This window comes from Natrix helvetica (assembly GCF_964273705.1).
Source record: "Natrix helvetica genome assembly, chromosome: 3".
NCBI classification, from domain to species: domain Eukaryota; kingdom Metazoa; phylum Chordata; class Lepidosauria; order Squamata; family Natricidae; genus Natrix; species Natrix helvetica.
Genome location: NC_138549.1, coordinates 118514507 through 118541734, shown reverse-complemented (window position 1 = coordinate 118541734; position 27228 = coordinate 118514507). Strand labels below are relative to the sequence as shown.

The 27228-nt window shown below is 39.3% G+C and overlaps 1 protein-coding gene across 7 annotated transcripts in view; it reads left to right on the top strand.

Moving 5' to 3' along the window:
• Positions 1-27228, top strand: part of PTPRF (protein tyrosine phosphatase receptor type F) — a 549550-nt gene that overhangs the window by 434941 nt on the left and 87381 nt on the right. For all 7 annotated transcript variants that reach the window (XM_081946120.1, XM_081946118.1, XM_081946119.1 and 4 more), the window contains one exon: positions 4332-4442. In XM_081946120.1, the coding sequence (XP_081802246.1) occupies positions 4332-4442 (111 nt within the window). The remainder of the gene's footprint in view (positions 1-4331; positions 4443-27228) is intronic.

Genomic DNA, 27228 nt, shown 5'->3' with positions numbered 1-27228 from the left:
TCTTACCAACAAGTGAGAATATTAACAACTTGGCACCAGAACCGCCATATGTTCAGCATATCCTTTTTGAGAGAATTGACTTACTGCTATAATGAGAATCATCCATCTCATAAAACATAAATCTCTCTATCTGAGTTCTAATGAGGTATTTTAAGAGTTTGCCTGACATTATTTAAAACGCATGTGTCCTGTTTGAATGTCAAAGCCGACATTTTTCTAAGTGCCAAGAGCCACCTCTTGGCATCTCATATGGGATTTCTGTCAGACTGACACCTTTTGTTAAACATACAGGCCACTGAATCTCTAGCAGGGGTAGAGGAAAGCATTTTTATGAAGGGAGGTTATGCTCACATAATGATAATGTTCTCAGGTTTTCCTAAAGGTAAGTTGCTGCATTTGCATGATGTATTAATTTGATCAAAATGAGACTAGACTAATGGATTATCGTGCCTGCAATTAGTTGGATGTTTATTTTCAGTTATGCATAGTTCCTCGGTACATTGGATAGGAAAGCCAGGCAATCTCTCTTGTGCAAAGGTGTGAAGGAAATCAGATAAAGTAGCCAGAGAAGCAGGGTGTTCTGTTTTGAAAACTAAGCTTTCCGTTGGCCTTGCAGCCATGAGCCCTACTTTTCCTCTGCAGAGATGCTGTCATTTTTCTAAGAGCTCTGTATTTGTGAGGCATGTTGTCACTTTTAACATTCCCCCTTTGCCTTTCAGGTGAGACCCAGGCTGAAAGGTCAGGGTGAGTTTTGATAGATTGTTCAGAGATATATGGGTCTAGTTGCTGATTGGCAGATTAGAGAAGAGGATAGAGGAATGGACATGGGTTTCAGGGATGATCACCAGATTGCAACAAATGAACCTTTAGAAGAGGTGATTTGTTTCTCTTTTATCAAATGCCGTTTCCTCTATTGCCATAAAGTGACAACAAAATAAGCACAATGGAAAATTAGAATTCTGATCTTCGATTCTCTTGGAGCAGTTAGTGCTGTCGTGTCAGACTTGGTGCAGGCTACCCATCCTCCTCACCAAAAGCTTCTTTGAAGTCACCAGGCTACTCACTCATTCAATATTTGATAGTACGGTTAGCTTCCAAAATTGGTGATACAGCCAAATGCCACTATAGTTGTATTGCGACTCAATGATAACGTTTCTATGATGCTGTGGAAAACAGATACATGGGAAACAGTTAAAGTAGGTACTTAAGACTTTTCTCTGCCCTAATATGAATCTTATATGTTCAAAGCAAAAGGAGCTGGAATTTAAAATACAAATACCTAAAAACTGACAGAGAAAAGCTGATTAATCTTTCATCTAATTCTTCTGATGTTATACAAATTTAATACTGCTTAACCCTGCTAAGAGACTGCCACCCTTTGGCAGTTTTGCAATTTTGCTTCCTGCAAAGCTTGCAAATCTCCCTTCCTCCCTCCTTTCTAAAGTGAAATAAAAAAGAAAGGGTGTTTGGAGTCTAGATGTATGATATAACTAAAAAAGTAAATTGATGGCTGAATTGTATTCCTTTATTTGCCTTGTGAACTTCTCAGTTCAAAGATCCTGCAGTGACTGCAGTCCTTGCATAAATCACAGAAACTCAGTTTCAGTCCAGATCTGACATGCCAATCATCAACCTCAGGGAGGAAACAATTAAGCGGGATCATAATGAGCTTCAATAAGAAAATTGCTGAGTTGATTCCCTTTCTTGCCTAATTGCCAATAAATTGGGCTTGGAGATGTTTGGCTGTCATTCTGTGAGGTCCATGTGATTATTAGAAATGCATATTTACAGAGCAACGCAGGCATGGCTCTCATTTGTATGTAGCTAATTTTATCCTTCTATAACTCTCTACAGAATTGCTACTTTGATCCACTTTGAAATAAAAATAAAAATAGCATTTGCCCAGAATTAATACATGCTTCTTGTAATCCTGCACTCTTATGTGAAATGAAGTTGTGCAAAAGTTTTTCCAGTTCCTGCTATTCAGACGTCTTACTTTCCAAACATTGTGTTAAAATGGAAGCAGATTCCGTAAAAGCCAGGATATTTCTAATTTATAGCCTAGCCCTACCTAGAAAAATACAGAGTAAAGGAAAATCCTCTAACCCTTTTTTATAAAGCCTTCTTCATTGCAACTCAAATGATTTTCATCTGCCATTTACACTCTAGGGTAGAGCACATGTACCTACAGTAGACAGAGGACTAAGTATTATAATAAATCCATACATGCACTCAGCTACCCACAGCTTGGATATATGGATCTATCCCCAGCCAAGGAACAAATAATCAGGAGTCCTTTTTCTGGTGCTTCCCTGCAATTGTTATTGGCACACTGTTCAAATAATATATTTGTTTTATGCTCAGAATGTATAATAATAATTAAAATACAAAAAGTATAAAATATAATTAATATTAAAATTAACTATTATATACGTTTTGTGGAGGGGGCATAAATGTACAGATTTTCTAAATTTAGAGAAAGTGGAAGCTAAACATGAGTCTCATTAAGTCTTCACTGTTCCAACATGCCAAAACAGTTCTCTGGGCCAGATCTTTTGAGTTACAAAATTGTTTCTGCCACACTTCATCCGAATACCTAAACAGCAAGGTATAAACTTTCAAACTGTTTAAAAGTACAAAGCATGAAATGCCCCCTAGAAGGTAGCAGGAGCCATTCTTCTCTGATCAGTTTATTTCTATTTTCCAGACCTGATACAACAATAGAGAGGGCTCTCTATATCATTTTTATGAAATAGCAGAACAAAATGAACTTCATTAGTTCTCCTCAGATGCAGACTTTATACTGCTTCAATTTATTGTTGTAAATGATTTAGGTGACAGTAGTTGATTCACATTATTTTTCCTTCTATTCCAATAATATGAAAACTGAATTTAACCTCCATTGCCTTGGTGTGGGAGGCCAGAAACAGCAATTTCTGTTCATGGGGCTGTTTTCTTTGGCAAACAGAAATGGATTCAGACTCTGACAAGCAGACAGGTTAATGCCTTTTCTCTTGGTTCAAGAGTGTACATAATTTTTGTGAGTGAAAGCTGCCTTCTACGATCTATGGAATCTCAACTTCTGGAATCATAAATGAAGTATTTATTCCCCAAGAAGTACCAGGTCCCATTCTTGGAATCGCTGCTTAAAATAGTCGTTGTTTATTTATTTATTGCCTTTATCATTCTAAACCTACATCTCCCATAATCTGGAAGGCAACAGAATAGGATTTAGTTCATTCACAGTGGCAATATAAGAAGGAAGAGTGATACTGTTTCAATATATTTATATTTAATGTGAATTTGACAGAGTTTAGTATTCAGCCTGGTTGCTTGGAGTGATATGATTGCTGTTTGGGCCTTTTTAAAGAAAGGGAATGGTAGCATGGAAGGGGTCTCGCCCAAGATGTATTTTAAAATTTGAAGTAGTTTAAAATTCAAAGCAGCAAAACCAATGAAATATCAAGAGTTATGTTAGTATTAAGTACGTTGAACAAAAAAACAACGGCACAGGATAGAGTGGATAGAAAATGTATGGCCTGCAAAATCTTCAGATAAACTTTCTGTATCTAGGCCAGGGGTGTCCAAACTTGGGAACTTTAAGACTTGTGGACTTCAACTCCCTGAATTCTGGGAGTTGAAGTCCACAAGTCTTAAAGTTCCCAAGTTTGGACACCCCTGATCTAGGCCTTTCAAAGGTTCTGGTTGTCCTAACTACTGATGTTGTTACTTGTTGATGTTGTTAGTAGACAGAACAGTATAATTATATGTAAAATACAATAGAAACAAGGGATTTTTCAAGTTGAAAAAGTTGTGGTTCTTTCTATTGCTAGGCTTAAGAGTAAATTAATGATACTTCGTTGTGGAATGAAGTGTATTTAATAGATTGAGATAGTTAAAGAAAAGGTAATGAACTAAGATTAGATTCCTTCGGATTTATTTATTTACTGTGCGTTTAATGGGGTTGTATTTTGTTTTTGGGTTCATATAACACATAGAACTATTTACAACAATTTAAAATATTGTATAATATCTTGGCTATGGAAAAAATATTCAGCATAGTTATCTTACGTCTGGATTCTTGATAGTTTCTCCATATGGGAGAAATTTATTTGGAACATAAAAAGCAACTGAAAAGGTATCAATAATTTGTTTGACTATGAAGCTATGAAGACTGGGCACAACAGATGCTCTATAGTAACAAGCATGGATACCCTACAAGCAGCAGCAGGCATCATCTGTCCTCTTGTGTTCATGTTTGGACTAAGGACACAGAGCAGTGACATACATCTTGTTATAACCGGTGTTGTTTGTGTTTTGTTTCTACATAGGGGCTCTCCAAATTGAAAACAGCGAGGAGTCGGATCAAGGCAAATATGAATGTGTCGCTACAAACAGTGCAGGAACCCGTTACTCTGCTCCAGCAAACCTTTATGTGCGAGGTAAAGTTTGAGAAGGCAAGCTTTCATCCCTTTCCCCCTTCTCTTCCATGGTCATTGCCTCTCAAATCACCCATTCAACATTGCAGCAAGAGAATACTTCATTGATGCTTTGTGAGTGATGAAACTAAAATCCCTAACCTATGAATTCAAGCCCTGGAAGACCCTTCCTTTCCTTTGGGGGTAATATGAGTGATGATCAGGTGGAAACAGTCAATATGAGAATCTGTCTTTCGTGGGGGAAGGGGGGAGAAAAAGAAAGAAAGACAGACATGTGGGGCTCCGTAAAATTAGTGGGTTTCTCTTCCTAGGTTTGATCTGTTCTCTGGCAGGTGAGCACTATACTACATTGGCCCAGGAATAGATGTAGCTTTCATGTGTTCTATTGATCAACTCCTCTACAACAGGGATAATTGCTGAACCTATTGGAATAGTTGCGATTCCTGCTGTGATCCAGCTGCAGTTTGTTTCATAAAGCCATTTTGCCAGACTATTTTCAAATCTCTGTTTCATTCCTGTGCTCAAAATAGGAAGAGCCTTGATTTCTGTTTGTAGGTCAAAGAATCCAATACTTCATTAAGAACAGGCTTTTTTCTGGAGTGTTTTACAAGGAGATAAAATTTTGCATCAGCCAAGAAAAAGTGATGTGAGAGACTCTTCATGGTTAAAGGTCTGACACTTGTCTAAGGGGGTGGGGGGGTGCTCTGAGTGTAGTAGCCTTTGATGGGCAGTTAAAGTGATATTTTATTTTTACCCAGAGTCTAGATTCTAACAACTGCTTGTTTAAATAGAACATTTCCTCCCTTCCAGCCACTTCTGAACATACACAGGTAAAGGTAAGGGTTCCCCTCACACATATGTGCTAGTCGTTCCCAACTCTAGGGGGGTGGTGCTCATCTCCGTTTCAAAGCCGAAGAGCCAGCGCTGTCCAAAGACGTCTCTGTGGCCATGTGGCCAGCATGACTAAACATCAAAGGCGCACAGAGCATTGTTACCTTCCCACCAAGATGGTCCCTATTTTTCTACTTGCATTTTTACATGCTTTCAAACTGCTAGTGGTTGGCAGAAGCTGGGACAAGTAACGGGAACTCACTCCATTACCTGTTGCTAGGGATTCGACCCGCCAAACTGCCGACCTTTCTGATCAATAAGCTCAGCCACTGAGCCACTGCGTCCCTTGAACATAGATACATAGACCATTTATAAAGAAAGTTGCCTTAACCAAGCCCAGGAATGGTTATTCTAAAGAAAGACCAAAATGACATGCTGGAAGATCGCTTGTCACTTTCTCAGTTGCTCTCATAGTGTTTAGGCCTCATTTTCTACAGCTGCCTTTCCATTTTACAAAACAATTTTGACAAACTTACAAAAGGCTGAAGTTTAAAATATGCTTGGAGCTCAATATATAAACACCCGTTTCACAACTGTAATGTGATCATGCTTGACCTCATACTTTTTGTATTATAAAAAAAAAAATCAGACCAAATCTAGTAAAACGAATACTCTGCCTCTAGAGAGCAAGAGGGGCAGAAATGTTTATTTGAATGTATGTCACTCTTAACACTGTTGGATAAGCAATTGCACGTTTTCAGCCACATTCTCTTTTAAGTGCTTTTCCCTTTGTCTAGGCTTGCAAACAGACTTAGGAAAGCTAATGTTTCACCTGAATGCCCAGCTTGCCAAGCCAAAGGAACTTCTCAAAACTGGCCTGATTCCCTGTTTGCTGAGTCTTTATTTAGATAGAGAAACTCCCTTTGGATTTTAAGTAGTGCAGTAAAGTGTGGCCTCAAGTCTTGATGTGAAAAACAGGTTGTTTCATCTAGCTGACTGGTTGGCTGCTTCTGCAGATAAGATGACATGAGCCCAGCTTCTGCTAGGAAGATTTTTCAGCCCTGCATGTATGGCTCATTTTCTATTTAACCATTGTGCTTCTGAAGCATAAATTTTGGAATAAAACTCCATTTTACTGCACATAATCTCTACAAGGTTGGATTCCAACCTGCAGAATTGTGATAAAACCCATAGTATATAAAAGCCAGGTTACTACGTAAATTGTCTCCTGTGGAAGTTTGCCACCGGTACGGTTAGCCAGACAATATTTACGCAGGTGCTTTTTTTTTTTGGGGGGGGGGGGGGGCAAAACAAAATAGATATCCTAACCAGTTGACCAATATTTTATTTTTTTGCAATTCTCTACCATTTTTATACCTGTTTTATATACAATTAGGAAGTTGTTTTCCTTGGCTTCTTACATCTGAGTAAGCAAAATAAGGGATGTGTAAGATCATTGTGTATATTAAATTATTTTATAATTTAATTGTTTGGGAGCTCATGATAGTCTGTCATGATGGTGGTTTTCTCCTTGGCATCAGTAGGGGTTAAGGGAGGGGAAGGGAGGAATTGCTTTTTCCCCCTGTGATTGCTACACATATATACTGTACATATATTTGTTTTTGCACCTCTTGGTCGCAAAAAAAATAGATCTTTCCCAAAAAGTAAAGATGTCTAAACAATAATCACTTCTTTCTCTTACATGAAATTGTTTGTACAGTGTAATCCTCTTCTAAGGTCCTGCTATATTTCTTATCAATAAAAAAGGCTGGTCAGAATGCAAGATCAAACTTTTTCTGCAGAAGAAACTGATTTAAAGGAATTCTTCTCCAAGGGCGTCTAGATGAGATTTTGGTGGGGAGCAAAACCACTGTTATTCTGACTGAAAGGTCTAGTATTGCATCTTAATTCTGATATTATTTGTTTTTTGTGGCATATAATTCTTTAATGTTGCCATAGGAATTTTTTTAGCATTGGAATGTAATATAGAAAATATCTGTCGCCTTTAAAAATTAATTTTGCTAAATTGCCCAACATTTTCAGCCCTTCTTTTAGACTGCAATCCAAAGAGGGATTTTTATATTTTTGTAAAATAAATTTACAATATGGGTAAATTTAATTTCTGGTAATTAGATTGCCTGGTCTTTAATAATGTGCAATGGGAATAGTGCTGTAGCATATTAGTGATAAAGAGGCCAGTTTGATATAGTAGTTTAATGCAGCAGACTAGAACCAAGAGACCATTAGGCACAAAGCCAACTGGGTGATCTTGAGCCAACCACTTTCTCAGTCCTAGGAAAGAGGCAGTAGTAAGCCATATCTTGACAAGGAAACTTGTCAAGATATGGCTTACTGAGTATCCTGACAAGGAAACTGCAGACTTGCCTAGGGACTTGCCAGTAGGCAAAACTGACTCAAAGCCCCTCCAAGAAAACAAAAACACAATAACAAGTGGTAGTCCCAAATATGCTTTTTTTCAAAATACAATTGGAAACTTTTTACACCGCCCCGAGTCCTGCTTAGGAAAGGGTACGGTCTAGAAATAAAAGCTTAATATTATTATTATTATTATTATTATTATTATTATTATTATTATTATTATTATTATTATTATTATTATTATTATTATTATTATTATTATTTTCCTGGAAGTCGTTTTGCTTGTTATCCAAGAAGCTTCTTCAGTTCTGATTAAATGATGAAGGATGGAAGGACTTATATTCCTTGCAGTCATCTGGTCATTAGTACTCTTTCTGAATATCTGCAGGACAAAGTCGCTCAGATCCGGAGCGGATGGGCCCCCTCCAGTGGGCCGGACGAGCCGTCAGCAGTGAGTCTTGTGAGACCATTCTGGGAGGAGTTTGACTCTGTTGCCCCCGAGGATTTGGATAGGTTGCGTGGACGGCTGCGACCCACCACATGTTCAATGGACCCGTGTCCCTCCTGGCTGGTACTGGCATCCTGGGAGGTGACACGAGGCTGGCTTCTGGGCCTGGTGAACGCCTCATTGGGTGAGGGATCCTTACCAACTGCCTTGAAAGAGGCGGTGGTGAGGCCCTTACTCAAGAGGCCTTCACTGGACCCAATGGAGCTGGCTAATTATCGTCCAGTCTCCAACCTTCCCTTTTTAGCGAAGGTTGTTCAGAATGTGGTGGCACAGCAATTTCCACGACACCTTGACGAATCCGAATATCTAGACCCACGCCAGTCCGGCTTCCGACCCGGGCACAGCACAGAGACAGCCTTGGTCGCGCTGGTTGATGATCTCTGGAGGGCCAGAGATAGAGGTTGTTCCTCTATCCTGGTCCTATTAGACCTCTCAGCGGCTTTTGATACCATCGACCATGGTATCCTATTGCGCCGGCTGGAGGGGATGGGAGTCGGAGGCACCGTTTTACGGTGGTTCGGCTCCTACCTCTCCGACCGGTCGCAATGTGTGTTGACAGGGGGGCAGAGGTCGACCCTGAGGCCACTCACTTGCGGGGTGCCGCAGGAGTCGGTCCTGTCGCCCCTCCTGTTCAACGCATATGTGAAGCCACTGGGGGAGATCATCCGTGGTTTTGGGGTTGAATACCATCTGTACGCTGATGACACTCAGCTGTACGTTTCGACCCCAAACCACCCCAGCGAGGCTGTCGAAGTGATGTTCCGGTGTTTGGAAGCCGTCGGGGTCTGGATGGGGGACAATAGACTCAAACTCAACCCCTCCAAGACTGAGTGGCTGTGGCTACCAGCACCTCAGTTCAGTCAGCTGACTCCAATGTTGGCCATAGGGGGCGAACAACTGCCCCCTGTGGAACGGGCGCGCAATTTGGGCGTCCTCCTAGATGCCCGGCTGTCAATGGATGACCATGTGGCAGCCGTGGCAAGGGGGGCGTTCCACCAGGTTCGCCTGGTGCGCCAATTGCGCCCCCTTCTGGACCGGGATGCCCTACGCACGGTCACTCATGCACTGGTGACGTCTCGCCTGGACTACTGTAATGCTCTCTACATGGGGCTTCCCTTGGGACGCGCCCGAAGACTGCAACTAGTCCAGAACGCAGCCGCGCGGGCAGTCATGGGGAGTACCAGGTACTCCCACGTAACACCGCTCCTGCGCGAGCTGCACTGGCTACCTCCTGGTCTTTCGGGTGCGTTTCAAGGTTCTGACCACCATCTTTAAAGCGCTCCATGGCATAGGGCCTAGCTACCTGCGGGATCGCATCCTCCCACACACATCCCTGCGGCCAATTCGCTCTCACAGGGAGGGGCTTCTCCTGGTGCCGTCCACTAGGCAATGCCAACGGGCGACACCAAGGAGTAGGGCCTTCTCTGTGATGGGCCCAACCCTCTGGAATGACCTCCCCCCCGACATTAGAACCACCACCGACTTCCGCTCCTTCCGACAGAAATTGAAGACACACCTGTTCCGACTGGCTGGCCTGGCATAATTTTAACGTCTACCTCCTGGCATACATATTTCTTACTGGTTTTTTAGGGGGATTGTTCTTTTAAACTTAATTTTATAGGATATTGGGGTTTTAAATTCTGTATATTTTAAATTATTTACTTAGCAGTACAGTTCTGTATATCTTTTTATCCTCCTCTTATTTATGTATCTATCCACTTAATAATTTTAATTGTTTAAATTTTATAGTCATTTATGATGTATTTTGATATGGACTGTACACCGCCCCGAGTCCCTTTCGGGAGAGGGGGCGGTCTATAAGCGCTAAGAAATAATAATAATAATAATAATAATAATAATAATAATAATAATAATAATAATAATAATAATAATAATAGAGTTGTGGAGGCCACTTGGGGGTTTATCTGTGCCCTCAGGGTCACCTGAAATGAACAACAAATGAAACAATGTTGTCATTCCATACATTGTAGAAATATCTGAAAAGCTCAGGAGGATTTTTAACCAACACAATATACATACACACTTGAAACCTAAAAATACACTAAGGCAGAAGTTTATCCACCCCAAAGGTAAAACACTCAGACACAAACTGATATGATATATGCAGTACAATGCAATGAGACCTGTACAAATCTGTACATTGAAGAAAAAAAACAACTACTTCACCAACACATGGCACAACTTAGGAGAACAAACCCATCAGGACCAGATTCAGCAGTCCATCTGCATTTGAAAGACAAAGGCCACACTTCTGAAGACAGCAAAGTCCACATTCTGGACAGAGAGGACCGCAGGTTTGAAAGAAAGATCAAAGAGGCCTTCTACATTATGATTGAACAGCCCTCTCTCAACAGGGGAGGGATATGACACCACCTATCTCCTGTTTACAACGCACAGTCCTTTCAGCAGTTCCAAGAAGGTTGCACACCTATTTGCACTATTCAGGTGACCCTGAGGGCATAGATATACCTCCAAGGGGCTTCCACAACTCTCAAGAGTGCTACCCCCCCCCCGATATCAGAACTACTACCGACCTCCGCTCCTTCCGACAGAAACTCAAGACCCACCTGTTCCAATTAGCCAGCCTGGCCCACTTATAGTCCCATTTATACCTCCTGGCAAATTTTTTATCCCGGGATAGTTTTTAGGGGTAGTTTTTAAATGTATTTTTAAATTTTTAAATTTTAAATCTAACTTTAACTTTTATTGTACAGAAAATTATATGTTACCTCCTCCAGCCACACCTATATTTATTTCATATTTATATTATGTATGTTTATTCCTTTTAATATGACTGTACACCGCCCTGAGTCCCTTCTGGGAGAGGGTGCGGTATAGAAATTAAATAAAAGTTAAAGTTAAAAGTTAACGACCAGATGACTGCAAGGAATACAGGTAATCCTCAACTTACGATCACAATTGAGCCCCAAAATTATGTCGTTAAGTGATAAATTTGTTAAGTGAGTTTTGCCCCATTTTATGACTTTTCCTGCCACATTTGTTAAGCAAATCACTGCAGTTGTTAAGTTACTAACACAGTTGTTGAGTGAATCTGGCTTCCGCACTGTCTGCTTGTCGGAAGATTTTAAAAGGGGTTCACATGACCCCAGTTTACAGCAACCATCATACACATGAACCAGTTGTCAAGCATCCAAATGTAAATCACATGACCGTGGGGATGCTGCATGGTCATAAGTGTGAAAAATGGTTATAAGTCACTTTTTCAGTGCTGTTGTAACTTCAAACGGTCACTAAATGAATGGTTGTAAATCGAGAACTATCTGTATAAATCCTTCCACCATTCAGTCAAACTGAAGAAGTCCAGTTGCCTTTTGGAAAAAATCACCTCCATGATCTGGATAACTTGAGAATTTCCAGAGACAACCAGTGATAGTGAAGCATTGGACTATCCAAACTGCCCACTACCTGGCCTCATAATGTAACAGGTTCTTTGGGTATAGACCAGCGTTGGCGAACCTTTTTTGGCTTGTGTGCCACAAGTGGGGGGAGCGCTGGGGGTCATGTGCGGGCGTGCCGCACCCATAATGCAATGAGCAACCCCCAATGCGCATGCGCACACAACAGGCACTCCCCCCCATTTTTACATGCTTTTTTCATCCTCCCCAGGCTCCAGAGGCTTTATAGGAGCATGGGAAGGGCGAAAAGAGCCTCCCCCACCCCCCTGGAGGCCCTCCGGAGGCTTCAGGGACCATCCAGAGGCTTCCCTGAAGCCTTCGGAGCGCTTAAAACCACCCTCCGAGCAAACCGGAAGTGACTTCTGGTTTGCTCGGAGGGTCATTTTAAGCATTCTGAAGGCTTCAGGGAAGCCTACGGATGGTCCCTGAAGCCTACGGAGGGCCTCCAGGGGGGTGGGGGAGGCTCTTTTTGCCCTTCTCAGGCTCCTATAAAGCCTCTGGAGCCTGGGGAGGATGAAAAATGGCTTTTAAAAATGGTGAACTCAGCTGGCCAGTGTGCACATGCACGCTGGCCAGCTGACAGGGCAGCGCCTTGCGTGCCCTGACAAATGGCTCCATGTGCCACCTGTGGCACACGTGCCATAGGTTCGCCATCAGTGGTATAGACTTTATTGGAAGATACACATTTGAGTTAAGACCTGCAAATATTACGTTCAGTAGAATCAAATAGAGGTTGCAGTAGAATCAAATAAAGGTCAATAACTGTTAGTTCTTACTTCAGCCTGTTAATTCTTAACTATGGGCAAACAGTAATTCTAAAAATGCATATCATCTTTCTAAAATCCAGTTATGCCTGAGTTCCATGGATTTAAGGAGAACTTTAAGCAATGTGTAATTTTCAATGCTGGTGAAAACTGTGTAGGTATTCCTTGACTTACAACCACCGTTGGGACCACAATTCCCACCTTTAACCAAGACAATTGTTAAGTGAATCATGCCTAATTTTACAACCTTTTTTGCTATGGTTGAATCACTGCAGTTGTAAGGTGAATCACACAAATTTGGCTTTCCCCATTATCTTTCCTTGTCAAAAGCCTGCTGGGAAGATCACAAATGGCGATCACATGACCATGGGATACTGCAACTGTTGTAATACATGCCAGTTGCCAAGCATCCAAATTTTGATTGCATGACTTTGGGAATGCTGCAACACTCTTTAAAGTGTGAGGACCAGTCTGAAGTCACTTTTTTCAGTGCTTGTGTAACTTGGAGCAGTTGCTAAACTAAGAGTTGTTAGTTGAGAATACCTGTATTTGGAAAGGATTGATTCAAACCAGTCAGCTTGTTTCTGACACCATAATCAATACAAGGAGAAATCCTTGGATTACTGTGGATGCGATTGTCATAGCACGAGGGACGAGTACAAGTCTGCAGAAAGAAAGAAATGCCATCCTTCCTTTTTGAAAAGATATAAGAAGCTGCTTGATATGAACCTGTTTCCTAGCACTAAGGTGTCTGCTCTGCCAGGCAGCATCTTGGCCTCTTGGCATCTTTCATGTCACTTGCTACTTGATTGTTCACATGAAGAACTGGCACTTTGTCAGAGTTTTGCTGCAGAGATTCTCTGTGTAAAACTAGTTAAGCTAATTTTACTAGACAGGTCAAGCTTGAGTATGATCCACTCATGCTAATAGCTGAAACTGTTTGGAAAAAACTGGCCCGAGATAAAAAAAATCATTCGGTGCAAATATACCTCTTCTCAGAATTGCTTGATATGCAGAAATATCGCTAAATTATTTTAAGTACTTGTCAGAACATTCCTGCAAGGATACATAATTAAGATTAAGTCTAATAAGGTGTCAAAGAAGACTAAAATAAGTGCTCTGTTCCGATGATTCAGTCACATGTGGATCTCAACACACAAGGACTGGTGAACAGTCCCTCCTCTTACTGTGCCATGCTGTGATCTCAGTGTCAGGGGAAATTTCACCCTGAGCTAATGAGGTCTTAGACCTACAGCTTTTCCAAACAGCATATCTTCAAGAAAGCAAAAGTAAAATCCAGTAACAAGTTCTAATTAAAACAAAAACTTTTAATATGAAAATAAGAAAATAAACAAATCTATCTAATTGTTACATTTTGGCAAGAGCAGTTTGTGGCCCACCTTCTTGGCAGACGAACAGAAGATCAAAAAGTAAAGAAGTCTCTGGAATGTGTGTGAGCAGGCGCAGTACATCACTTGCTGATAAGGCCTATGACCTGCGCAGTAATTCATCAGTTCGGCTAACAAACAATTAACGCAGTGACACTCAGAATAACGGTTCACCATGGCATAGTGCAGTCAGTTGCTGAAGAAACCCTGGGCTCATGAAAAGGCCCCGTATGAGCTGCCACAGATAAAGGCAGGAAAGGCATCCCCTGCAAGGAGCCATAATCTTGTGGGGTGGGCAGAGGACTGGTCCCTTGGGTATTGAAATACACATGTAAGCCTATGGTCTGAATGATGAGTATCAAATTTCTTTATCAAACAGAACTTTGATAAGAAAAATGTATTTAAAGACAGCAATGGCACTTAGACTTATATATTGCTACGTAGAGCTCTAAACGGTTTACAGAATCAGTTTATTGCAGTGATGGTGAACCTTTATCTTTATTTCTTGCCTTTATCTGTGTAAACGCGTGCCAAAATTGTGTGGTCACACCCACAATGCAATGTGCCCCTCCCACCTGCTCATGTGTGTGTGTGACCACCACCACCCCGCCATGCTGGGGGAAGAGTTTTCGCCCTCCCCAGGTACGGAGGCTTTCCTGAAGCCTGGGGAGGGCGAAAACATTCTCCCCCGGAGGCCCTCCAAAAACTAGAAATCCAGATTCACTTAAAAATCATATTACTAACTGAACAAATGCAATGATTCAGTTAACTGTGGCAAGAAAAGTCATAAAATGGGACAAAGTCACTTAATAAATGTATCACTTAGCAGCATAAATTTTGGGATCAATTATGGTTGTAACTCAAGGGCTAACTGTAGGATCTAATGATATGACTTAACTTTACAAAGAACAGTACAGGTAGTCCTTGAGTTATGACCGTAGTTGACCCTAGAATTACAGTTGTAATTTGTTGTAAATCGAAGCAATTTTTGTGACCTTTTGGGGGGGGGGGGAGAAAGATGGTTGTTAGCACCACAGTCATCAATTTTCCCCAATGGACATTTTTTGCTGGAAAGTGGAAGTAAGTGCCGGAAACTAGTAAAAAAATTCAGAAATGTAGTCATACCATCTCAGAAAGCTGCAAATAGTCATAAAGGAGAGCTAATGACCAAGAACCCAAAATGCAATATTGTAACTGTATGGTGTGTGTGCGGCCATCATAGCTCCAAAAATGGGTCAAAAATAACTCTGGAGAGATCTGGTATAACTTTGAATAGTCTGTACAAACATTTTAAAGCACATAGCCAACATATATTTAGAATTAGAAACTTAAAGTTACATTAGATGTCCATTATTGATAATATGAGATGATATGAAATTAAATCACTTCCTTTCCATTTCATATTATTGGCTAACTCCCTAAAATAGCACATGTGATTAAAAAGTAACTGGTTACTCTATAGAATGCAAGTACAGGATAAATTGATTTATAATGAAGGCAATCAGAAAGCTAAGATAACCTTGAGGAAGAAACTGTAAGATAAATGAGAGTTGACAATTGCACAAAATAAAGAGGGGAAAGAAAAGGGGAAAAAGAAACTATAATAATTTATGACAAGTCAGAGAGTAATTAAACATGGAGGAATAGATTTATTGGTCAGTCTTCCAAAAGGAAACAATTTATATCATATTCTGCTGAGCTGTTATTGTTAAGTAGCAAAGTTTTAATGATGACCTGGTCCTCTGAGTAAATAGAACAGTAACATCCTTCCTCAACACACCAATGTCTTAGAGACTATATAAGTTTAAATCTCAGTGAAATTTAACATTTTGGGGCAGTAGCAATGAGATCTTAGAAGAATAGTTAGTTATCTTCAAAAACAAATTTGGGGAAATAATTGTACTTTATTCAAATAAATTATGTTTTCCCATAATAATTATGGCTTCTGTTTTCCCTTTAATGCCAAATTTATTATTGGATAGTTAATGAATTAAAGATAAAAATGATAGAAATAAAAAATACAATAATGTTGAATGGAACATGTTTATACAACTTATAAACAAACATTACTAAATGTACAGTTGAATAGCATAAAATACATTTTGTATAGTGTTACAGATTTATAATGAATAAAGAGAACTTTATACACAGTAGGTACATAATCAGTGGAATACTTTAGCACAGACTAGAAACCTAGCCTTATTTATTTGGGGCATAAATGCTATTGGCTTATCTTTGAATACATATGCACTTCAAAACTAACAATAGCTAATAATTCCCCATATTAGAGGGGTGCAGGGGGCTTTGGTGGTGACAATTACCAATGGATTACCAATTGGCTCCCAGTCTCACTGATTTCTGAATCTTTTATTGGCGCATTTTTTAAACTGCATATTGATTGATTGTGTATTTTGTCTTTGTAAACTCTGAAATGTTTCAGAACTACAGCAATCTATAAATGTAATTTTTAAAAGCTTCAGTTCTCTTTGTAGTCAAACAACTATTTATTGAAAAGAAGAAATGTAGAACATGAATGTTCTAAATAGAGATGGTTTGGCTTTGGAATCCACCAATGCAGATTCCCTTTAGGGCAGGAGTTATTATTTCCATCACTTTCTAGTTTTGGTAATAGCCAGTCAGTTGTTTACTTTTAATATGGGAAAGGGTACCGCTCCACAAATTGAACCCAGCACCAGATGCATCCCTCAGGGCAAAATGATTGCCTACCTTTCTTCTAAATAAATCAGAGAAATGTAACTCAGAAGATGATTATGTGAAAGAAAGAAACATCCTTTCAAATAATTGTAATAAACATCTAAGGCCATGTTTGAGGAAGAGAATTTTTAAAATGGAAAGGTTGACATTTGTTTGCATAGTTCCTAAATTATGAGTTTAATATTCTTGTTGGATTTTACAATAACCATCTATTGTTCTGATTCATCTTCTATTTTGTTGTTTATTTCTACACTGAGAAGAGTGTCCTGTTATTGCTTCTCCTTTATAATACTGATGCTATTGGCCCTCATCAAGTGAGGCAGACTTAATGACTATTTTTAGCAAATAGTGTCCATAAAAGCCGATTTTGAGTCTTGTAGCTGTTAGTAGGACAAAAGCTTATGGTTGCTTTTATTTATTTATATAGTTATTGCATCTTAATGTTGCTCTTCCTACGTCCAATGTAATGTACTGCAATTCTTAGTATGCCAGGATTCTAAAAAGAGGGGAAACTGCCAGAGATAAGGGGTGAAATGGAAGGCTCAGAAGAGAGAAAATAAGCATTCCAATGTAGTAGGTCGTGGAATATTTACTGATAAAACAGAGGCAATTTCAATATTAGACACGAAAAGCTATAGTTTCTCTCATTCTTCAGTCCTTCCAGAGTGGAATTAGCTCTAATGTTTATTCCCTATAGTTCATTAGTATCAGCAGAGATTAAGAGATAATCCATCAGTAGGAAATTACAGGCCCGGAGCTTATTCTTGACTGACAGCCCAGCAAGCTAACTATTTATATTAGTGTGTTTCATAAGTACCTCTTCCTTATTGTAATCCAAAGCACTTTGGCCTCCAGGGTGAAGCCAAGCAGTTCACTATTGAACAGTATTATCCCACTATAATGTTTTGAGCATCACAGTTTTCTTTTTATATTGCTCACCTCAGGTCCTAGAGGTCCTTTTCATAGAAAGTGAATAATTCTGAACAAAGCAGACCCTTAAGCCCAGTTCTGATAGTAAATTTGTCTGTGGGTGGCACAAAATAAAATGGTTTATTTTATTTCTTGAATAACAATAATGGCATCAGAGAGCACAGAAGCATGCACAAAACCATCACAAAAGCACTAGTTTTAAATATATGTCCATGTCATGTTATATAGCTAACATTATTAATATAGAAGTCAGTTTACTTAACAATAAAAAAAATAGAGTTAAGCATGTAAACTTGTATATGCAGCCCTAATTCCTCAATAGTCCTCCAGCCATGACTCCCAGTGGTAAAATCGTCACTACAGAAAGAAAGGTGAGCTGGTATTTTATAATTCCATTTTTTTGTTTAAAATACCCAATAGCATCAATTTATATTATTCTCTTGTTATTAAATGTATCTTAATATAAAATATCTCCCAAATTGTATGAAAACCGAAGTTCAATGAGACCAAAACCTCATTTCAACAATGGTTTCTTTGGCTATATATTCAGAGGCTCAACATTTAGTCCTTTCACACAGTGCCTTGGAAACAACTGAGATTTTAAAGTGATGTAATCCTATCAAAATGAAAAGGTCTTATCTTAACATATGCACCCCTACTTCTTACATGCTCAGACATACATTCACATCAGAAAACAAATCAGGCAACTCCGTTCATTCCTAAAGTGAACAGTGGTATTATTTCTACTGTACTTTATTGATATGCCGCATTTCAGATCTGAAGCCCAAAAGGTACTTAAGAACAGGCATGGTCAGTGCCTCATTAAACAAGCTGTGTCTTTTCCTAGGCTTGCACAGACCAAATTTCACATCAATTCCAGGAAAGTAAACATTTGAATTAAGAAGGTACCTCTGTCTATCCAAGTCCAATCCAAAGTATCCAATCACACCCTGTTGCCATTTAAACATACATTTTCCTCGAATCACTTGACTTATTTAAGGTGGCAGAAGCAAGTGAGTTATACATGCCCAGGGACACATTCTGGAAAATCTTTTTGAGCTCAGATCCAAAGCATAGCACATTCCTAATATCTATCATTAATGACTATTATATTTTTGTTGAATTTCATTGGGTAATTAAGTCTCTGTTCTCTATAAAGAAAAGGCCCTTTCTTTATAATGCCTGTATCTCAGCTCGCACTGTCAACACTGAAGATAAATTCCATGGATTGTTGTAAGTAGTAGAAGCCTGATTCTATTTTATCCTTGGAAATTATTTATTTATGGTTCCCTCTACAATATCTCTTGTCCCATGAAGTTTTTTTTTAATTGATGGCCTGCTGATAAGCATGTTTTTCCCTCTTCTCTCCAGTTTTAAAATGTGACTCACAAGCAGTTTTTAATCGCCAGGGCAGCCTCTACATTCTTTCAGCAAAGGTTCGGTTTCAGAGCACAACAAATATCTAGTTTCTGTAAGGTCATTCCTGCAGATGAAATGAGATATTTCATGCCCTTCCGGAAAACAAAACTAACCTCTTACTGTCTCTCCTGCAGGAACAAAAGCAGGAAATGTACTGGATTGCCCTGCCAATTTGGGTTGGCTGTTATTTTCACTTCTTGCCCTCCTTTTTTTATTGTTCTTTTATATATAAAGCTCTTGGTTCGTATTGCACTAATGTTTCTCTGCTGTTTCTAGCTGAGATTGGGAAGAGAGAGCAAGAGGTTCTTCGTGCTAGAAGAATTGCCACTGTTCACCAAGACTCTTACTGCGACGATTGGGGTGGGAGAGAGTGGGGGTGCTCATATTAAAACTGTGAATGGGATAGATGGGATTAAAGTAGCTCTGCTAATATTAGAGCAGTGGTTGACTTTGAGATCCTGAGTTGAATGAAATTTGGTCTGTACATACCTTTGGATTGAATCTGTGCACACCGTTATCTATACTTGACCAGGGATGAAGCAGTTTACTGCATGTTGAGGGTTATGTGGATCTGGAAAACGAAGAAAAGCTGGATCTACTGTTTTGAAACAAAAATGGCCAATTTGTTTACCTGTGAGTGGATGTGGGTGGGAGGATGTTTGTATATGAATTTGCAGCATTGGTAGTCCTGGCCGGTCTCAATCATCATGTTTTGTTTCAGTGCTGTGCAGACACATGCAGCTTTGGCCTGTTTTTACTCTCTGTGTTTTTCCTTGTCTTTTTTTATTCCCTTCTCATCTTCATCGCACAATGTCATCAAACAAAACAAACTTTCATCTCTCAGATCAGCGAGAAGGTTGGTCCTTTTCACTTATTATCCACCTACAGTATGCCACCTCAGATGGGATTTTTCCAGTAGGGGATTGAGAGTCATCCCTGCAGAAAGGGGATCTGATGGCCACTGGCTCCAAGCCAGGCCCTGCCCTGCAGCCCTGATGGAATCTGCTTCCAACTTGCTATGACCTTGCTGATAGCATTGATCCATGGTTGCATGTCTTTTGTTGCTTGATGTTTTATATGCACTGACTCTTGTCTGCATGCAATCCCGTTGCAATTTTCCCCTTGTTTTGGGATGGGGGAGGAAGGAATGAATTGCATGCAATGATACCATTAGGCAGCAGAGAGGGTATTGACTTCATTAGACTGTCTTGTGGTGTGAGGGGCCAAATAATGCAGTATAAGCATTGGATAGAATGATAAAAGTAACTTAATTTTGGCAGCATAGCTAAAACACATTTGTCCCACCCCAAAGAATACCATGGCTTCCAGCTTCATTTAATATTCCCCTATCTCTTTCAAATGCTGAATTTATGTACAGTATTACTATAAAGCTGTAGATAATTATGAACGCTCTCATGTTTTCATTTTGTACAGTATCTCTGAAAACCAGGGCTGTTAGTCTTTCCCACTCTGCTGTGTGCTAGAGAAAGAAAAATGTGCCCATTTTACTTTTTATCTATTGCTGGTGGTGCTTTGGGCCATCCATGTATTTTAGAGAGGACAGGAGTAATGTGGATGACAGAAATAAACAAGTCCAGTATTTTTGCTGTAGTACAATGTCAAGCCAGATAGTTCCAAAATGGTACTATGCATTGGGATGAGAGAGAAATTGTTTTTGAGTTGCTACAGCCTCAGCCAGCTGTATTGCTAATATAACAGGAATTTTTTTCTTACTCAGGGTATTTCTTTTTTTGTGAATAAGCAAATTCTTGTTACTTTTTGTGCCTCGGTTATAATGGAAGAAATCATACTAGGCATCTCAGCATGTTTACACATCAGTTTTGTGGGCAAAGGCATGTACGTCCTACACTTCGTCCATCCCAGCTTTTTTCTTATATTGTCCCCTGACTTGTTCCATATAGTTAAAAATGATCTCATGTTTGCAGTTTGCACTAAAAGGTTCCTGCTTTCTTCGGTTTCTTGCGCTCCACGTACAGCATAATAGCCCTAAATTGTGTAAAGCTGCTGTTTGTACTTGCTTTAAACTGAGGCCCCTCAAGCCATACTTCATTAAGATTATAATTAGAGTATGTTTAATGAGCTGCTGTTGCAGTTGTCCTGAGGCAGTAGCTTTTGTTCTCAATATTCTTTTTTTAACACGCTCCCTTAACCAACAATGGAATAAAAAAGTTTTCTTATTTCCAATCTCAAACTGAAATTTATTGAAGGCGGTATTCCATGACATCTTGGCAGAGATGAAAATTGAGAAATAGGAGGAAGACCATAAAGCTGCATAGATTCGTCATACCTGGTGCTCTGTTGTGCAAGATCAAATAGCAGTATTTCTTCCATGAGTTCTTCGAAATATATATCAGTGCCAACAGCCTTGGCTACAGGATGGACACTTAAGAACTATTTCATGTTTGAAAGTACTTCCATGTTCCAGTTTCAGTGGCAGGAACAATGTTTACCTAGCAGTAATCAATTTTTAAGTGCATTCCTTTGAAACCATTTGACAGAATAAATCCCATGATTTCAAATGTAAAGTTATTCAAAAATGCATATATTTTACTACCCTTGAAGAAAAAACGTTGAATTTGTAACAGCCCTTCAACAAACAAATGGATCTCATTAAGGTCCATCACCCATAAATGTTTTACAGCTCAATAATAGGGTGAAATAGATAAGGTGTTAAATAACCCTTTGGAATGTTTCCTGGCTTTATAATTTGTTTGGCACTGAATGTTTACATTTGTAAGCTACCTAAAATAATTTAAGATTAAAGCAGCTTTCTAAATTTATTTATTTAAATAAATACATCTTAGACTTGTTTCTGCCCCTTATTTTCAATTATGAAGGATTCATCCATGCATTTAATTATTGTTCTGCAATTGCTACCAGGTTATATATTAAAAAGTTAAATGTTGATAAAAGCACTTCATTTTTTCCCCTCTCTCTCCATCTTTAATGCTGTGTTACTTTCAAAGTAAATGAATGCAAATTTCAAAACAGCAGTCTGATTTTCTCTTTCTTTGCTATTACCATGTCACCAAACTGAACTGTGATGGGTCCTTGGCATTGTACTGCTATAATGATAGATGCTCTGTTATATGGGGTTGTCACTGCAAATAATTAGCCTTAAAAGTTATAGCTGAAATATAATCCAACAATGTTTCAGCCCTGGTTTGGAAATTGGAATATAAAATGTCAGCACTCAGGGATGCATTAAAAATATAAATAGTACAGCATTGTTTGAGCAGAAGATATACCTCTAAATGCACTTTTTCTGCTTCCATTTTTCTCTCCTGCTGATAATTCTGTCAATAGTTGGAAAGGCCCCAGGTACCACCATACCGCAACATTTTGTTTTAAAATCATTGTGGTAAGGAGGAGAAAAGGAGTAAAAGAATTACCCAAATAATATTTTCAGTTTGTACTTTCTCCAACTTCCAAAAGCAAAGTAATTGAACAAAATAAGTAAATTCAATGGGCATTAGACAATAAAAGGAAATAGCAAATATCTCAGTTCTCTTGATCTAGCCCAGCTTCTTATAAAGCAAATTCCCGATGTACGAGCTGAAACAAGTAAAAGAGGGAGGGAGGGTTTGTACAAAAATCAGGAATGTTATACCCATATAACATTTTCAGTGGATGATTTACATAACCATTCCTCCTAAGTGAGCCTCGGTCAGTGAGCTAACCAGCCTTAATTGACCTTGGACACTAAATATGGTCAAATTTGATTACTGTAATAGGAGATAAAGCCTCCTGAGAAATCCATGACTCTTGGCTAGACCTGGAATCTATTTTTTAAAAAACCATCAAAGCTAATAGCAAATGTATGAGACAACCAAAATACCGTAGTCACCTGAAAATCAAGCTTGACTTGAAAGCTGCTGTACCATTTTTAACCCTAGATAATGAATGGAGGATTACTTTGCATATTTTCCCCCCTCAAAATTTGGTTGTAGTTATAATTCACTAAATGATAGCTTTGTGAAAGTCAAAGATTTGTTTAAAATTTGCATTTGAAGTCCTGGTGATAACAATTTTGCCATTCTTTCCGGACTATCTAGACTAATCCTGACTTTTTATTTACCACAACTAGGACGCCTAAGATGACTTGAGTTTTAATTTGCAACCCTTATTTCTGACCCAGTAAGTTATGGACTAGGAGACATAGTACCAGTAAATATATTTCCTGCAGAACCAATCTGTATGAATCAAAATTTAAAGCCCATGATATAAGGAAATTTGTGTCTCTGCTGCACTGATATCAACTGCTTTTAAATGATCTTGCAAATAATACAGCAGAGACTTTGGCTTTTCTCATAGCATTAGTAAATACACATTGCAGGAAAATTGTCGGAATTTAACCTTAGCATATATAAGTAGCCTGGCTAATGGCCTTTGCATTCTGTTTAAACCGGCCATCCTGGCTGTTCTTTTCTAGGGAGTCCACTTATTTTAGTTTTGTTGTAACCATTTAATTATTGTTACAGCATCCCAGTATTAAGCAGTTGCTTTGTACCTGGAAATTCTCAAAAGGAAGCCGGAAACTGCTGGGAAGAGGACTTTTAATAGAATGACCTCAGTGTTTGATTAAATTTGAGAAGCCACTACTGTGATGTGATCATGCTCATTGGCCCTGGATGCAGGAAAAGTGCACATTATTGCATGCTGAATTATTAATACTCTGTATTTTGCTTCATCCCAACCTCTCAGATTGGAAATCTGGTCTCTGCTGAGGTATTTTTCCTACCTACATTGCTTTGTGGTAGGTTGGGATAGACCATGTCACTTACTCTTAATAATTTGATAAATTATTGCCCTCACTACATGTTCAACTAAGTAGGGAATGTCCACCTTTTTTGCATGTTATATGTTGTTCCATACCCTGGGAGAGTTGGCAGTGCATTTATTCTCTGAAAATATGCTAAAAGAAATCCTGAATATTATTATCCTACAGTAGCATTTCACAAATGGGCTTCTTGCAAAATGTGAAATTGTTGTTTGCTTTTTTTTTCTTTTCTTTTTTTTAAAATTCCCAACCTGTTGCAAATCCCAATAGGTCAGGGAAAGGTATTCTTAAAATATGTTTAACACCAATTTGATACTTATTTATAAATTGGATGAAGATTTCTGTAATTGGCAGATTGGAATTTCCTTAAGTAACTGACCTTATTGGCATGAAGGACCAAGAACTAGATCCCGGCAGGAATGATACACATATATGGACATTGTGTAAGTGACTTTCATGAGCTGCACTGTTCTCTGTCAAAATGCTGTAAAACTGATTGACGGCTCTGCTTCACTTCCCACACTAATAGCAGGGAAGAACAAGAGATTAGAGCCTGGAAGAACATCAGCACATGTGGATGAATGTTGCTTAAGTGACATTCCACAGCTCTACTATGCGCTGCCAGAGAATTACAGAGCTAATCGACAGTCCTACTTCATGTCCTATTGAACTCAAGGAAGTAAAGTTGCCGGTTGTGCTAGAGTTATATTCCGAGTTTGAGAATTTCAACTTGAATTGACTATAGCATCTCTGATACAATCCATAGCATCACTGGGCCCATTTTTTTTGCTCTTTTATAGACTTGAAGACCTCAGTGTTAGGTTTAAGATAAATCTTAAAAATGGAAAAGAAGGGAAAGAAAGGTAGCTTTCCCCTGATCCTTATTTAATAAGGAAGAATCTGAGCTTCTATTGATTGTCTTGCCCCTGTTCTTCCCTTGTGCGTGATGAGAACTAAAGTTTGATTTGCTGCACTTTTAATGGTTATTTATAATCAGACTGGGAGGAACAAAACTACTGAGGAGATGCTAAGGAAGGCAACAGAGCTTGACATCTGACATCCTGATTTTTTTACTTAGCAGTTCCTCTCTCTCTCTCATTTTCTCCTTTTGGGCAACAGAAGAACCATTCGCTTCTCTGTTAGGATAGATGGAGGCCAGCATATGGATTATTAATGTCATAATGGAAAAAATAATATATTCCTTTAGCCAAAGGCTCAGAACAGAATAGACTACCAAAAAAAAACAAAAAAACCTAGGACAACCTTATTCCCACACCTTAAATCCCTGTCCCAAATGTGAGGTGGCTACCACAGAATCAGGTCACCACAAGAAAGAGATCATCTGCTTAGTGTCAGTATTGGCCTTAAGGAGATGAGTTTCAGTCACGAGATTGGCATTTGTCTGAGTTCTTTGGGGAAATGTGTTTTTTCTGTCCCTAGATCCTATCTTTTGGTAATGAAACTATGAAGTAAAGGCTTGCCTATAGGCTTTTTTTAAAAAATCTTTTTTTCTTCTTGTTGTTTTGTTTTGTTTTGTTTTGTTTGCAGAAATTGAAGGGGGAGTGATTTTCATTGCCATTCATCCTGGGACTAGGCTAGAAGAACCCCATGTCTGATATATTGTCAAATAACCTTTTCTCATCCTTCCACTAGAATAGTAAACAGCAGCTTTCAAAAAGGGCAAGAGGTTTTCTCGATAGCACTTTGCTGAATGAACTTAAGCTCTTATCTGCAGATTCACAAGCGGTGTTCTTTCTTCCTAGCGTAGTCCTGACAGGTTCTTTTATGGCAACAAAAGAGATAACCAAGAACTGATATTTGAGGGATAAGTCACGAAATTCTGTTCTGTCAAAACTAACTTAATTTTAACTACTGAGCATGCATGCATATGTTTGAATGTGGTTTAAATAACCTGAACGGGAGAGGTAGGAGTTATCTTGCTTGGTTTTCACAGAAGTAGAGGCGTCAAAGGCATGCTACTGATTGTGTTTGATCCTTCTGCATGACTTTCTCCCAGTTTCCTTTCTGACTTCAGTAACTGCATTTTTGTGCATTTCCACCACTCCCTCTGAGAGGATTTTTTGTTCAGATTTTATATATTAGTTCCTTTCCCTTTTTGGTCTTTTGTCTGTCTGGTGCATGTCAAGTCAGTGAATAATTGCCATGCACGAGTTTGTAGCATTATTCCTAAAGCTTGTTTTTGTTTGAGACCAGTTTAGTTGGTAAGGGGGGTGGGAAATTGGTTGGTCCACTGTACTGAAATCCTAATATACAAGCCAACTTGTCCTCTATTGGCTCAGCCTCATGTTCATTGGGTGGGGGATGGGGAAGAGAAGAGTCCTGCTTCTTGCCGATCAGATCCAGGCTATGTTGGACAACCACCCCATCATGTTGACCCATTGCCATGTCCATCAAATATCTGGATAATTGTGTTAGAGCTAATGTGACCCCTTTTCATTTGCTTTAATTTGTGTTTATAAAGTGCTTCCTTTCAGTTGGGTAACAAGTCTCTCACTGCCAACCATGCATGTAATATGTTGATTTGAGATTGATAAAAAAAAAACCAATCTGTTTTTACACATTTGAAAACATGTACATTATTATTCCTCCAGCTGTTATGAAGCTAATGTGTCCCCTTTTTGTCCCAAGATGGTGTGTAATATGCATATTGCTGAGAGTTTTGTTTCATTATCCTCAAATCTTCGTTCTGTTGTTCATCGTACTGTGAGGCCTACAGTGCCAGTTTTCTTTCTGTGAATCCACGTGACCAATGAACCATCAAAAAGAACTCAAGCAAAACTTTATTAGGGATACTGTTAGTCTGTCAACCTGAACCCAAGTCTTGTCAGTACTTCCATTCTACCCCTATGGTAGTAGCTGCAGCTTTCTAACATGATTTTGTGATGCTAGAACCAGCACAGGAAGAAGTCCAGCATAAAACACACCCAGTAGACCAGGGGTGTCAAACGCAAGGCCTGCGGGCCAAATTCTGCCTGCAGGGTGCTTAAATCTGACCTGCGGGGCCGGCCTGGAAATATCAAAGGACCAGCCCGCAGTGCCTCTGCCAGCCGAAATGGGCCACAGGGGGGTGCATGCATCCCCCCCCGCATCCCTTTTTTGGCCTCAATGGCCTCCAGCAGTACTCTGCCAGCCAAAAACGGGTCATGCGGAGGCCCTGCACATCCTGTTTTTGGCCGGTAGAGTGCTGCAGAATAATAAAAATACAATAATTAAATAGCTTTTCTGCCTGGAAAAGTAATTTACTATTAAACAATGGGGTATACATTTAGAAATAAAAAGTTTAATGGAATATGAAGAATAAGTAATAAATGTTTCCCACTAATATCTGGTAGAAGAGATAGGAAAATGACTATAGTAAAGTACTGTGGAAAGAAAGAACAGAAGGGAGGGGAGCGCATCTTAAGCCTATGTCAAACGCCCACCACACCCACCCATGACACACACACACACCTGGCCCTCTGAGGTCAAACACAACCCTAATGAAATCAAGTTGGACACCCCTGCAGTTGTCCATAGCCCTTTGAGCAAGCTTTGCTCAGCAATCTCCCAGTGGGTCTTTTCTATAGATTCTTTGCCCTTTAGCTATTTGCTTGACA